This window comes from Cynara cardunculus, assembly GCF_001531365.2.
Source record: "Cynara cardunculus var. scolymus isolate 2C chromosome LG 5, CcrdV1, whole genome shotgun sequence".
Lineage (NCBI taxonomy): Eukaryota > Viridiplantae > Streptophyta > Magnoliopsida > Asterales > Asteraceae > Cynara > Cynara cardunculus.
Window position 1 is genome coordinate 1,025,622 of NC_037532.1, and position 16,641 is coordinate 1,042,262.

Here is a 16,641-nt window from a genome sequence, read left to right on the forward strand (position 1 = left end):
TTGAATATTTGAGTTAAATATGCATAAAACTGTACTATTAAAACGATGTTTTGTTTTTTAATATTAAGAAGTTTGAGTATCTAACGAGACTTCTGATTAATTTGACCTGATTCGTTTTATGTAAAGTCTTTAAGCAGTATCTATTGATCTTTAAAATATATAGTATAAATAAATAAAAAATGTTTCCTCATATTGGTGTCCTTAGAACCGAGTTTTATGTGGGGCCAGTCAGGTTGTCGGTAACCAACTTTTTTTCTGCAAATTAAACAAATATTGTTTAATTAAACATTTATTGCCTTACCGGGGGGAAAGAGATGATGATGAACATTATACYATTTTGATGACATATAATCCTACTCGATAATGTAAGTGAGGATGGTAACTCTTACATAGAGATAGAAATTTTATCTGCAGGGGCGCGTATCTGCAGGTACCAACCCTGACAACACGGGGTTTCCCACTTTGTCGGATAACAAGGCGAGGATGAAGATTTATTTTCATACCTGAAGCGAGGCCGGGGATGACCTTACCCGTCCCCTAATCTGACCCCGATTAAGTTTTTATTTTATTTTATTTAGTATATCATACTGTGTGTGTATAAATAAATACATATGTATAAATTCATTATTAAATGACATATATATTTGATTATTGGTACTGGTAATTAATGTAGTGACGATTTATTATAGTTTTATTTTTAAAATACATTGTTTTTACTAAAGGGTACCCAACGGATTCTCAAAACCCGCCGGAGATTCCTTCCCCTCAAACCCGTTAGGAATTTATCGGGGCGGGGTTGAGGACGGAAATACATTACCCGCTCAATATCCGTCCTGTTTTTATCTTTTATCTAATAAACGGTTACCCAATTTAGTTGGTAAAGGACCCAAATATTACATAAAATATTRTAAACTTTTAAACAAAACCATTCAATATTTTATAATTTTATAAATTAATAATATTAGAAAAACAAATAAAATTAGAAACAAAGAATAAAAAGGTTTCTATTTATTGCAATATTTTGAAATAAAAATAAATAAATTAATGAACAAGGGACAAGAATATGTCCCCCTCTTGGGAATAATATAAATACGACCGTGGCTTGTTRCAATTAATTAATTTAATTTGTTTTAAAATTGTTATTCTTTTGGACCATAATTTACAATTTCAGTTAAAATACGATTATACCACTTTTGCCCCCACTACCGACATTATTGTGTCCACCATCTTGCCRCCACCACTACCGCCATTGCCACAACCATCACCACTACAGTGCTATTGTCACTGCCACCAACATCGCCACCACTATTGCTGCTGCCGCCATCACCACCATCTCTGTCGTCATCACCAGTTGATATTAGTATTTGTTTCATTGTTATATAAGATTTGTAAATTAAGAAATAAAATATGAAAAATAACATGGGGGGGGGGGGTGTTTTAGCAACTCATCCTTGTTTTATTTACAATCACGAAGTTATATTTAACAAGMCAAACACAAAAATTCCAATTCTTTTCAATTTCTGTCAATCAAACATATGATCCAATCTGATTAAATTCCAATCCAGTCATAATTTAGTTGACAGACCCTAATTCTAACAAATTCTATTATACGAAACAAATGCCGTCTGATATTAAATTACAAATCATTTAAGCAATAAAACGATTATTATGTTCATATATATTTCATGAAATCATTTAAAAATGATTGTTTAATTGTAAAAAATAATTGCGAATAAGAAAAATGAATTATTATGGTTGGATTTTTTTTTTAGTATATAACATTATACTAGTTGTGTACCCGCGCAATACGGCGGGATCCATGAATTTTAACGATTTTGAAGTTCCACTGGTTTTATAAGATAAGATTTAACGATGATATAGGTTACACTTGGTCTTTACATATTAATACAATTTGAATAAATAAGAGTTATGGTTCCAATTACAGACTATCGATGAAAAAAATTGTATGACAGTTTAAAATCCAAGATATTTAAAATCCAACATATTTAGACGACTCCACAAATGTGTTTGATTTACACCAAGAACAAAGAACAAGTAAACTTGAGTTTTAAGATTAACACTCAAAACCAATAAAGAAAACTACAAATTTAACAGATGATAAGCCATGAAAAGACCAAAAAAGATGGGTTTTAGAATGAAATTTCAACTGCTTACCCTCTTTCTTGTCTATAAACTCAGATTAAGGTTGAATTAATATATGTATATATATATTTCAAAAAAACCCAATAACATATTGTACAGTGCAATTTGAACAGCCTAATCCCAAAATAATATATATATATATATATATATATATATATAAATAACTATAAAAGTATAAAATATAAATATTAAAAATATTTTTTTACAGTATATATAGTATATAATAATATAATTAAATCAAAAACTATTTAATATTTGACTCATTTTGAAGATATTAACGAGACGATTATAAATGTGTAACTTGTTAAAATAAAAATGTATTTTTTAAACATGTTTTAATTGATATACGATTATATATGTTGATTTGATAAAKATTTAAAATGAAACATTTAAAAGTAAAAGATGTAAAGTAAATTAATTAATTAATTATAGGAGTATAAAGTGTAAATTTAAAATTATAATTTTAAAAAAATCGGTTGTGAGAGGGTGAGTGTATGTGAGGGGGTGAGTGTATGTGAGGAGAGAAGATGATGAAAAAGTGAGGTAATGTAGTATAAAGGATATTTTGGTCATTTAATATTTAAAGACTTTAAGACTTTTGTTAAATTTACTTAATAAAATAATATAAATACGATAAATAAAACAAATAAATTCATATATTCTTTTCACTTTTGGTAAACTTTAAACCCTTGATCTCTTAAAGAGGTTAAAAGCTGACGCATCACTAAACCAAATGCCTTTAATTGGTTAGAAGAATTTTGTATAGCTTATATCTAAATTTTGAGGATAGAGTAGCATTACGACGACAAACACTTGCATCCTACTCCTTTTTTGACCATTTTTAGTGCCCCCCTTTTAGATTTTCCCTTTTTTAAAAGCTTTTTTTTTTTAATTATTGATTTCTATTTTATTTATATATTTTTTGGCTATATTATTAATGGTAACAATATTATTTAATTAAAAAAAATATAACAACTACATATTTTTAAAACTGTATGATTTTCACTATGCACATTTATTTATCATTACTAAAAGAGTACTCATATAATGCAGCGAAACACGTTTCGATTTTAATGTTTTTTTATATCAATTGATGTTATAGTACAATTTTAAGTGGTTTTGACAAAACAATAATGTTTTTATTTTTGAATAAAATATAAATATGAAGATATATAATAAAAAAATAAAAATATATATTGATATTAATATCAAACTAATTATTTAAAATTCGTTTTCTTTTTTGTATTTCTTTACTTCATTTTTTATAATTTTGGTTTAATAAATGATTTTTTATAAAGATAATAATCAAGTATTTTATTATAACTCAAAAATTATCTTAATTATTTTTTAGATTTTTATATTTAAATGAGATGTTTATCATCTATTTGATTATGTTTATCTGTAGTTAGTTACACGAATTCAAACATGATGCTTTAATAAGTTGTACTTACGCATAATTTACTTGAAATCGTGAATTTTAAGTAATATGTATCAATGAACAGTACTTCATGCATAAAAAATAGTTTTAAGAGTTTTTGTCAAATATTTTATAATATAACTAGAAGGGTACCCGCGCAATGCAGTAATATATATCTCGATTTTAATATTTCGTTTTATTCCATCTCTGTAGGTGTTATAACACGGTTTTTATGTGGTTTTGAAAAAAGATAATGTTTTTATTTTTGAATAAAATATAATTTTGAAGATATAATAAAATTTTGAAAATACATACATTAATATTAGTATCAAATTAACTATTTAAAAGTTCTGGTTTTTTGTTTAATTTTCTTTAATACAATTTATTTACTATAATTTAATTTAGATTTAATAACAAAATAATTTATTTTTGATTTAATAATATAATTTCTAATAATGATAATGATTAAGTATCTTGTTAGAACTCAATGATTATCTTAATCATATTTTAGATTTTTTATAAATAAAATGTTTATCTTGTACTTGACTATATTATTTGCAGTTAGTTACACGAATTCAAATATAAAAGCTTTAATAAGTTGTACTTACACATAATTTATTTATAATATTGAATTTTAAGTAATATGCATGAATAAACAATATTTCATGTATAAAAAAAATGGTTTTTAAGAGTTTTTATCAAATACTTTATAATACAATATTAGATAATAATAAAGATAAATGAAGAAGATAATCATTAAAATAAATTCGATAATTGCGATAGCGATGATCTAAACCACCCCTCAATCTTCTCGACTTTGGTGCCATAATTTGTGAGATTTTCAAATCTCTTTCAAAATTCAAATAAAAATCAATATATCTTCCTTAACTAATTAACATCCCTAATTCTTGGAATTTGTCAAATTTCGCCCTTATACTTATTCTTTTGTTTAAATCCAACCCCTTAGATATTTTAATTAATATTTAGGGAGAGATTTTTTTAGCTAACTGTCGGTTTTTGGTCCAGTTTATCCCATCAATTAATTCCTTGAACGACCATGAATGATTTGGAACCATCACATGTGAATATCTATGGTCATAAGGGCATTGCCAACACCTTGATTCAAACACGGGAAATATGAGATTTTCACTATATTCCTCCACGGCTTAACCAGTACGTAACAACCCAAGTGGTCAGAATGAGATTAATTGATGCATGTATAAATTGAGATGGACAATAGAAAATCATTAAAATATTTTTAATTATAATTCGTCAAATCAAAGTAATCATTTTAATAATAAACAATAAAATAAATTCCTGATGAATTAAAAATGTAAATAAAGAAATAGTTGAGGGACTAAACTTGTACATTCTTCAAATCAAATATGGGCCAATTTCTATTGGGTCGGTATTTTGGCCCAAACAGATCCCCTATTAAGCAACGCTTTAATTGCCATTAGAACCTGTAATTTTTCTTCGATTTTGTGAATTCTGATTCTCGATCTTCCAGTTTTTCGAATCCAATCGTTTCAATGGAGAAGGAATCGAAGGCTAAGGAACTCAATGCTGCTACTGAAACGGTATATTTTGATTTATAGTTTATGTTTTCTTCGATTTTCAACTGTTCACGTGTTCTTCGTTGTTATGATTTTAAATTTTCATGATTGAACATTGGGAAGATTTTCTGAAGACTTTAGGAACCTTGTTTGAGGATATTAAACGTTTTCCTCGATTGAAGATTGATTTTTCATCGAGCAGATGAGTGTTTTTGGGAATTTGTTTCGTTAGGGTTTTTTCAGGAACCGTGAAGAGTTTTTTCCCGCCAAAGCTGTTATACATATACATATATGATGTACGTGTATATATGTATGTATATGATGGTTTTAGGGATTAGTTTAGCTGGGGTTTGTTACCACTAACTACTAAGCTACATTATACTCGTTAACATTTATCAGCAATTTTAACACATAGTTCGATTCGCCCGAATTTTATAATACATATAGTTCAATTAGCTCCTGTACTTACCATACAAATAATACTCAATGATTATATTAGAAAACAATCAAAATATTTATAGATGATTAACATGATTTGTTAATTACGATTGAGATATATATGGAAGATGATAGGGTTCATTCTTATGATCTTGACTTTAAATTAGTAAACAAAATGTGATCAAATGTTTATTAAATTAGATGGACTGCTAAGTTTGGTTTGTATAATTTGTAAAAATTACATGGTTTGTGTTTTAAAATTCCTCTCTCTCTCTCTCTATATATATATATATAAAGAAACAGGTGATCTTCATATAATAAACTTTCATAACGAAATACTATGAAGGTACAAAACTTATTTGAATCTTCACAGTGTGAAACAATCCGAAGGCTAGTTTTGACCTTCACATTGTTTTGTTATGAAAGTTCATTGTGTGTTTGTGCGTTCACATTTGGTCTTGTGGGTCTGTTGAAAAAAGATGGTCTCAGGAGAACCAAACCATATATATATATATATATATATATATATATGAGTTTTAGGAATTAGTTTTGCTAGATTTAGGGGCCGTTTTACCATATGTTTACCCAGGTAAGCACTTACAAAGTCATATTATCTTATCGGATGAATATGACAAAAATCAAAGAATCTTAAGCGAAGGTAAGAACGGAGAGTCTTACCCGGTAAGTGAAAACGATGACTCTTACAATGATTAGTGCTTACCGGGTAAATTGTTGCATATGATGTCGTTTTAGTGGACTAAAAATCTTACTTGGTAAGTAAGTCGTAGTGTTGAATTTTATTGATAAGTGTTTACCAGGTAAGTGTTTGCATAAACAACCCCTTGTACTTGTTATCCTTTATTAGCAATTTGAAAGTATATAGTTCGATTCATTTGAATTTGTTGGATTAACGATGTAAAATCTCTTTTTTCTCTGTTTTCAAACTGCTGTTGATGCTCTTAAAGCATTAATATAGATCATTGATCACATTATTTATATGTGGGGATTGCTAATATGTTATTTTCTCTTGGTTTTTCTTGATCGCTACCGATAATTCTTAACGCCTAATGTTCTGGTGTCTCTAAATAAATAGGAGGGAGCTCAGGGGAACGGTTCATGTGAGGACAACCCGGATAGCCTCACTTACAAGAGTTTATACCTCGACTCTCAAAACAAGGTTAATATCTGCCTCTTAATCACAATCTTTAGCTTTTGTTATAACTGTGGATCCCATGCATGAGACCCACAGTTGAGATACCGAATAACTGTTAAAAACTCATGGAAATAGTTGGTTTACTCTTTAGAGTAAATGTCAGGCTTACGCATATCCCATCTCTAAGGTTATACCGAGTTAGTTTGGATTGAAGTAACTGCTAAAAACTTGTTTCTATTACTTTCAGATTGAAGCTCTAACTTCCGAAAACCGTGAGCTTGCACTAAGGTTGGAAATCGTTCGAGGGAAACTTGCGGCGGTATGTATAGTCACACTTTTATCTCTTTGTGGTTTGTTGAAAATTGCTATTTTTGTTTATTTAGTTTTGAAACATCGGTTTTCGTCCCTGTTCATTGCTTTTTTCTGTTCGTGTGGCATACAATTTATTGCTTTTTTGGTTTACAACTTATTGCTAGTTTCGTCCTTGCTGTCTACAACGTATTGTTGTTTTCGTCCCTCTTACTTAATTGTAATAGTTGCCTTGGGGATGAAAAGGACGATGAACTACAAACGACAAGGACGAAAACCGTAGTTTCAAAAGAATCTTGAGGGACTAAAACCATAGTCTTTTTTTGTGTTTTGTCACAGCTTAGGTATGTTTTAGTATTGTTTTTTGTGTTTCATACACCCAATATGATGTGTTCATCTTCGGTCTCGTTTCTAAGTTTTCCATGTTTTCGTTGTGGTTATAGTACGAGAAGATCAACAGATCCCTAGGCATTATGAACCCGAGAATGGAAAAAGCTGTGGAAGCTTTCACGTGTTATTTTCTAGGCGGTGATGGGAGTGATGCCGGTAGCAGTGCTCGTAGCGGTGCTGGTTTGGAAAACCAAATTTTAAAACTTATGTCACGTAAATAGAAATAGAATAGAATCAACTATTTATTTGGATAATTTCTGAAATTGTTTTTTTAAGTAAAATTGGTTTTTTTAATATAATTTATTTGGGTACGTTATGAAAATTTTATTGTTTATAAATTACCATCACCTAATATTAGAAGGATACTCGTATAATGTAGCGAGATACATCGAAATAATATTTCGTTTTATTTTTTGTCTCTATCGATATAACACGGTTTTATGTGGTTTTAAGAAAGTGATAATGTTTATATTTATAAAAATTTGAAAAAAAATATCTCGATATTAGTATCAAATTATCTATTTAAAATTTTTCGTTTTTTAATTTATTTCAAAAAATTTATTATAATTTAATTTAGGTTTAATAACGAAATAATTTATTTTTAGTTTAATAATATAATTTTTATAGGAATAATATTTAAGTATTTTGTTATAAATGTAATTCAATGATTATTCTAATTATATTTTACATTTTTTATATTTAAAATGAGATGTTTATTCTGTAGTTGATTATATTTATCTACAGTTAGTTACATGAATTCAAACATTAAGCTTTAATAAGTTGTAATTATGTATAATTTACTTGTAACCTCGAATTTTAAGTAATATGCATCAATAAACAGTACTTCATGCTTAAAAAATGATTTGCAATTTGTTGTTATTTGTTTAAAAATTGTGATCATGCTTGTCACATTTGTTTAAAAATTGTGATCATGGTGTCTATGATTTGCAATTCGTTGTTATTTGTTTAAGTAGAAGGGATCAAAAGAGTAAAGAATCATAAACCACATGAACTAAAACAATAGTAAATTATAAATCATAAGAATAAAAATCATAATTTTTAAACAAAAAATAAAGCGGATTTAATATGAAAAGAGGAGAGGAGAGGGGAGGGGAGGGGAGGGGGGCCAGCTAGAGCTACTCTTGTATAGGTTTTTTTTAAACTATTCTAACATTAACTATATTATTAAAATATTCAATATATTTATTGAAATATTATTTTATTTCTTTTAAATATTTATTATAAATATTTTTTATTGGTGAAAAGTATTAAAATAATAATATATATTTTTAGTGATTTTTTTTAAAATTTAGAGTGATTTCTTTAAATTTAGAGATCTTTATAATTTTATTCATTTTTTCTCTATTTTATGATACAAGATAGCATAACTGTTGGATCAAAAAATTCTCAATTTTTTTTTCTTTCTATTTAGTATAGTCATTGAAGATGTTTTATTACATGCTAGAAGGGTACTCGTACAATGTTTAGTTTTTGTTATTTGTCTTCATGATATAATACGATTTTATGTGGTTTTGATAAAGAGGTAATGTTTTTATTTTTGAATGAAATATAAATTTGAAGATTTTCTATATTTAAAATGGATGTTTACTCTATATTTGATTATATTTATCTACAATTAGTTATACGAATKTAATAAAGAATCTTTAATAAGTTGTGCTTACGTAAAATTACTTGTAATCTTGAATTTTAAGTAATATGTATCAATAAACAATACTTCATGCATAAAAATGAGTTTTAAGAGTTTTTGTCAAACTAGAAGGATACTCGAGCAATGTAACATGATACATCTCGATTTTAATGTTTCGTTTTATTTTGTCCTCTGTCGATGTTATAACACAGTTTTATGTGGTTTTGAAAAAAAACGATTGTGTTTTTTTTTTTTGAATAAGATATAAATTTGAAGATATTAAAAAAAAAAATTAAAAATATATCGATATTAATATCAAATTAACTATTTAAAAGTTCTTGTTTTGTTGTGTAATTTATTTAATTCAACTTTTTCTAGGTTTAATAACTAAGTAATTTTTTTGATATAATAATATTTTTTTTATAAAGGTAATAATTAAGTATTCTGTTACAACACAATGTTTATCCTAATTATATTTTAGATTTTTTATATTTAAAATGAAATGTTTATCCATTGTTTGATTATGTTTATCTGCAGTTAGTTATACGAATTCAAGTATGAAGCTTTAATAAGCTATACTTATGCATTATTTACTTGTAATCTTGAATTTTAAGTAATATACATTAATAAATAGTACTTTGTATATAAAAAATAATTTTTAATTTTTTATATCAAATGCTCTATAATATAATATAGATGCTTTATAGTATAGAATACTATAGATATTTATGGATATAGATATTTGGGCCAATTTCTACGGGCCCGATATCTCAAGCCCAAATAAAAAACCCAATTAAAATTACGCAGCGATCTGAATTTATCAGCGATCATCAATTTTGTGAACTCTGATTTTTGATCTTCCAGTTTGAAGAATCCGATCGTTTCTCAATGGGGAAGAAACCTAGAACTATGAAACTCAATGCTGCTACTGATACGGTACATTTTGGCTTATTGATTATGTTTTCTTCGATTTTCAACTCTTCATTTCGTCTTCGTTGTTTATGATTTGAAGTATCCATGATCGAGCATTGTAAATATGTTTCTGAAGATTTTAGGAACCTCATTTGAAAAAACTACACTTTTTCCACGATTGGAGATTGATTTTGACCACACAGATGAGTGTTTTTAGGAGTTAGTTTCGCTAGGGTTTTTCAGGAAGCGTAATGATCTGTTTCCCTCCAAATTAGCTGTTACACACACATATTGATATATAAATGTATGTATGTATATGATTGTTGTAGGAACTAGCTTTGCTAGCTTTGCTAAAACGTTTTCATTTTGCGCATTGTTCCATATGAATTTAGTAAAAGAAAAAAGTAGAATGAGATGGAATTGTTGAGAAATAGTCATCAGCTTCATACCTTCATATGAATTTAGAGGTTGGAATATGGATCCCGCTGACGGACTGAATCAGACCGGTTAACGCGTATATGTTGGCCAGTTCAATGACCGGACCGAAAATTTTACGACTGGTCTGTAGCTAGGTGAAGTCCCGAGGAAAATTAAACAATGATTGTTGTGTTGATAGTATTTAGGGAAATTGAAGGAAATAAGTCATTTTCCAAATTCATCTTTAAACCATTTTTACCGGAGATTTTCAAAATATCACTACCTTCACAAGTGGCACCTCCGTGATTTGCGAATGAGCAAAAAGAAAAAAAAATCACTTTTCACCCATGTCCACAAGTGGCATCTCTGCAAGTGGGTGAAAATTGAAAAAAATTCACTTTTCACACAGGTATGCAAGTGGCACCTCTACTAGTGGATGAAAAGTGAATGTTTTTTTAGGTCTTCTAGCTCCTCCGCGAGTCACGGAGGTGCCACTTGCGGAGGGAGTGATATTTTTGAAAAATCCCAAAAGAATCGTTCAAGGAATGAATTTGATTCCTAAAAATGGCTATTTCTATTAATTTCCTTGATATATATTGTTTTTGAGCAAAAGGTTGATTACCGGCATCCTGGTCGGCCTTACAAAGAACCCGCCTCCTAGGAACCACATGTTGAATTGGCATTTAAGAGTTGACTCAACGGACAAGGCTAGTGGAGGGGTTCAGTCCCACCTCCACCAGGTCTCACACTTGTTGTGTATTTGAGCAAAGTCGTTCCGCTCTCTGCAAATTGAACTCCAAGCCTGGGACCGACATTTATTGTTTTAAATATCGAATAATTACACAATTTTAAAATATAAGACACAATTATACAAAAAAGTTGAAAAAAGGATTCTTTTTTGTAAGCTCCCGAGGAGGACAAAGGTTCGAATATCACCGAAGCTGATAAGCGTGCTATTATTTGCTTATATAAGTATTAATGTATTATATACTTTTAAAAAAGTTATTTACAGTAATGCTATATATATCGAATGGACTTTGCTAATTGTTTGATTATTATGTCGTGCTAGGCTAAGAATCCCTATCAGACACCAGAGACTCCGATCAACAATTTTTTCCATCGCGAGGCGGAACCTGTTGTATCGGTGAAACCATCAAAAAACAAAAGCATGTGCGTTAGGCGTTCTGGTCGGCTCCAAAGTGTAATCAAGCCTGTTCAGAATCAAGAGATTGAAGAAATAGATCTTGTGGAAAGTGAAAGGGAAGACGGAGAACCTCAATTCGAAGAAAACGTTGAACATTCGTTACTCGAGCTAGGTAATGATGACTCGCGTAACAGGCCCACAACAAATCAAAAGTCTCTAAATGAAAAGGCTGAAGATGTTATAAAAGCAGTTGAAGTACTAAAATCCAAGGCAAGCTTTCTCCCTATTAAGACATTTTAGTGTATGAGTTTGTAAATTATTCGATGAAGTCAGGGGCGGACCCACTTAAGAGCATGCGGTGACACCGTTCCCGAAGACACAAATTTCTCTTGGTAGAATTAGTTTATGGCTTTTTCTTTCTTCCAAGCACGATTTTGAATCCCATATTTACCAATTTTTTTGAGTTTTTAGCTTTTAATTTCGGGTGTATCATCTTTTTTAAACAATTTGGAATGAAAACCTATAAAAAGACTCGAACTCAGAACCTTGCATACCCTAGGCAAGTAAGCAACCAACGCACCTATAATGATTTTATAAAAATTATTTGTAGCTGTATTTTTTTATAGTTAAATGGTGCTTAGGGTCCGCCTCTGCTTATTATTGCATTCTGCATTTTCTTTTAAGTGTACCCGATGCTTCTTTCCACACACCCTCACTTGTAATCCAAGGGTCTTCTCATAAATAGTTTCTCTACCCATTAGAGGCAAGGTCTGTATATATTCAGGATACCCCATTAGACCCTACATTTAGTGTGGGATTTACTGTGTTAGTTTGATTCTGTTTTTTTGTCAACTATTACCGGTCCCAGCATAGGATTTTTACTAAATTATGCTTTAAAATATGCACTTTTGGCTGTGAGTTCTTAAATCCAATTATCATGTCTTAAAGCATGAATTTAGATGATTGCCAACAACTTTTTGTGCGGGAACTGTTGATATGTTATTTCTTTCACTTAGTTTATTGTTGATCGTTGTCGATTTTTCTTTCCACGGCCTAATGTTTTAGTGTTGTTAAATAAATAGGTGGGAGCACAAGGGAACGGTTCATGTGAGGGCCCCTCGGTTAGCCTCATTTACAAGAGTTTATACCTCGACTCGCAAAAGAAGGTTAGCCCTTGTCGCTTAAATACAATCTTTAGCTTTTGTCGTAATCACTATTCTAAGAGGTTCGTCGGAACAGCTGCCATGGCATGCCATGGCTCAAGGCTTGTGTCTTGCACCACGTTAAACCTGTCGTGCGCCATGGTGTAATGCGTGGTTTTTGTATCACGATATTTGATTTTACGTACTCTTTAAAGTCTTATTTGTTAGTTTTTACTATATAACTTAATTTAAATTATTTATTATCATTGATTCATTGAGTAATAATAGAAAACATATGATTTCATATATATATATATATATATGTATATATATATGTATGTATATAGTATTGTGTATGATACATAGATTTGCGGCCATAGTCATGCTTTAAAAAACGTTGTGACCTCGTAAATTGTAATGGCTTCTCAGGCTTGAGGTTTGGCTTCGTCGTCAGGCCACATCTCAATTTTGAGCCTTGGTCGTAATTTTGGGTGCATGCATGAGACCTCGCAATTGATGTAAATGAGAGTATATCCAACAATTTATTCAAAACGAAGAAAATCAAGATTTTGGTGTTTTTAAGTTATGCTTATCCTCAAATGGATCTTTCATAACTTTTTGAAATGAAGAAAGTAGGAGAGAGAATAAAAGTTTTCAAATATGAAAAACTCTCCAAAATTAAATGTTGAAGAGAGAGAAATTGTTTTTTGTTGTTTCATTTCATATAAACTTTATTTGGAAACTTGTTTGGAAAATAACAGAAACAACTTGTCTATTCTTTGGAGTAAACGTGAGGTCTGCCTACATCCTACTTCTAGACCCCTATATATATATACATATATATATATACATATATATACATACATATATATACATATATATATATACATATATATACATATATATATATATATACATATATATATATATATATTGTGCTCCTTTCGCCCCCAATATAATTGTCTATCCTATTAATGGTACATAACTTTAGACGTTATTAATTACTACATTTTTTAGTTAACCAAATGACAGTTTTACCATTAATTAATTTATCTCTCTTCAAAGCTCTTAAATATATGTGCATTGATTAAGGGGCTGTTTGTTTACCTCTTAATAGATTTCATTAGGAGGAAACCTTTGAATCGTTAAGAGGTGAATTTTGGCAAAAAAAAGTTTGTCCCTTAATGATTATAGAACTCTTTGGATGATTTTGTATCTCAGGCCTCCCTCAATCATTCAACATCCTAATTTCATTATGGACAGTTACCAACAACCATATTTCATTTTGCACTACTCTTTCATTCTGACCACTTAATCATCATGCACCAAACCATTCAACAAYTGCAAACAGCCCGTAAGAGTAACTTTGATTTTAGTATGATCCATAAAATGTTTCTATGTGACTTTTAGATTGAAGCTCTAACTTCTGAAAATCATGAGCTTGCACGAAAGCTGGAGATCGTTCTTGGGAAACTTGAAGTGGTATGTATACTTACACTTTTTGTGTTCTGTATCTTATATATACTTCTTCTATCTTAAAATAAATGTCGGAAGTTTGTCTAAGGAGATGTAATTAAAAGTCTGTAAAGTCGTCCGATGTGTTTTTAGATGAATTCAACAGTTTCGAACGCTTTTTAAAGTTTTTTGGTTGCTTTTGAGTGACTTTTTCCGTTTTTTAGTGGATCCCTCTTATATTTTCTAATATCCTTGAGCGCCTCTCAAATTTTAGCATGTGCATTTTTCATACCTAAAAGAAATTATACTTGCGAAAATCGGTTAAGTGGGTGCAGTTGCGGGCCTAGGACTTTTGCTGAGTGGGTGCACCTGTAAGGTAGATTAAGCCTAGCAAAGTCGTCCGATGTGTGTTTTAGTGGAATTCCACTGCTTTGAGGGATGTTTTTAGTTTTTTGATTGATTTGGAAGGACTTTTTTGGTTGATTATGGGTAAATTTTTTCGGTTTTTTGGTTGTCTTTGGGCTACTTTTTCGGTTTTTTGGTTAATTTGGGGTAAATTTTTTCAGTTTTTTGGTTGTCTTTGAGATACTTTTTCGGTTTTTTGGTTGATGTTTCTCGTATTTCGGAACACCTCTCAAAATCTAACAAGTGCATCGTTCATATCTTACAAAAAATATTACTTAAAAAAACTAACAAGTGCATCGTTCATATCTTACAAAAAATATTACTTAAAAAAATAAGATGAGTGAATGCACGAGATCTGCCTCTAAGTGGTTGGAGGGCAGCCTTCATATGTTTGCCTCTTTTTATTGTGAAGCAAAACACATTTTTTCAAAGTATGTAATTTTTTACACTTCAGATCAACTAAATGGCAGTTTTTCTATACGACTAAATTAAGTTATTTGTTCCTGTGGTTTGTTAAAAGTTGTTATTTTCATCGTGATTATTATTTTTATGGTTTGTAATTCATTGTTTTTTGGTCCTTATAATTTACAATTTGTTGTTGTTTTGATCTCTGTGGTTTGCAATACTTTACTACTGTTTTTGTACCTTATACTTAAAGGTAAGAATTAGTGTATAGGCATTAAAGTAGCAGTAAATTACAAATCATAGAGAAAAAATTTACAATTTTTTAAACCATGAGGACAAAAATTCAAATTATTAACAAAAATCGTGATTTACTCTAATAGAGAGTAATGAAGCTATGTATATGTTGATTAATGATAGAATTAGAAAGTAGACTCTTATTTTGGGACAAATTAAAATAAAAAACACGGACACTTATTTTGAGACGGAAGTATGATGTGTTCATCTTCGATTATGTTTCTAAGGTTTCTGTGTTTTTATTGTGTTTACAGTACGAGGACATCAACAAATCCCAAACGATTATCAGTTCTAATCTGGAAAAAGCCATTGAAGCGTTGGTTAAACCTACATTGCTTGTTGGTCGGTTTTCTTCTCCAGGTGGTGGTGTTGCTACCAGTGGTGGTGGGGTGTTGCCAAAAGAGTCATCAACAAAGAAACGTAAACAGGATCAAAAGAGTAAATGAATCGTTTATTCTTATCTACTATTAGAATCGTTGACTTGACTTAGATTGGTTCTTTTTATCTTTTGAGTTTTGTGCATATAATGCAATGCAACTAAAGTTGATTTAAGGGGTTAGTATGTTTTTGGCTTAATTATTAAGCAATGATGGAAAATTACTGAATTAGATTAAACTTTATGTACATGTTCTTGTTCAGCCAAATTATATGTTATTAGCATTTGAAAACTACATTTTATGTTTTTGGTTAAAATTTGTAATGAGATTTTTACATAACTTTCTATTACCGTTGCTGCAAACTGTATAATGATTGTTGATTTCTTATATGACGAACAAATTGCTCCCTGTGGTTTGTTTGGAATCTAGATAGGTTAACTGAAATGTCCTTAAAATTAACTGATTGAATTTTAACTCCATAGGGATCAAGGAAATGCGAATCACAAACTCTGAAGATCTACGGTGTAATTTACCCATGAAAATTAAACAAATAAAAGAGAAAATGTTAACCCTTTGGGGTTGTTTGACAGTTGTCAGAATGATTAAGAGACTCTTAAAATATAAGATCCAAGATACAAAATCATTCAGATGATTTCAGAACCATTAAAAGACTGACTTTTTTTGCCTAACAAAATTCATCTCTTAATAATTTGAAGGTCGTCTCTTAATAAAATTATTAAAAGGTAAACAAACAACCTCTTAGTTTTGATTCGAGTTGACATAGCTTAAAATTAAATCCCATTTTGATTAGTTAGAGGATTTTCAACTGTTTCTTCATTATTTCTTTGGAATAAAAAAGAAAAAAATCAAAACTTTCAGAAAAAAAAAATTACATTTAATTCTAATAGTTTGCCTTAATTTCTTCAAAATAAAAAAAAGAAAAATCTTAAATAAATAAAAAACTTTAATGATTCTCTACTTCAAAAATTGTAGCAGTTCTATTTATATTATTAAAA

At 29.6% G+C, this 16,641-nt stretch overlaps 1 protein-coding gene across 1 annotated transcript; it reads left to right on the top strand.

Annotated features, from left to right (window-relative positions):
- Positions 1–5,078: 5,078 nt before the first annotated feature.
- Positions 5,079–7,699, top strand: LOC112513779. The gene is made up of 4 exons (XM_025120140.1): positions 5,079–5,160; positions 6,668–6,751; positions 6,975–7,046; positions 7,480–7,699. Exons 1-4 carry the CDS (start codon positions 5,113–5,115, stop codon positions 7,645–7,647), a joined length of 372 nt encoding a protein of 123 aa, XP_024975908.1. The 5' UTR covers positions 5,079–5,112; the 3' UTR covers positions 7,648–7,699.
- Positions 7,700–16,641: the final 8,942 nt, after the last annotated feature.

Excerpts from the sequence above, each read along its gene's own strand:
- LOC112513779 (XM_025120140.1), top strand. The coding sequence starts at position 5,113 with ATGGAGAAGGAATCGAAGGCTAAGGAACTCAATGCTGCTACTGAAACG. Across the intron at positions 6,752-6,974 it reads ACCTCGACTCTCAAAACAAG|ATTGAAGCTCTAACTTCCGA; the intron begins GTTAATATCTGC and ends TATTACTTTCAG. Across the intron at positions 7,047-7,479 it reads TTCGAGGGAAACTTGCGGCG|TACGAGAAGATCAACAGATC; the intron begins GTATGTATAGTC and ends TTGTGGTTATAG.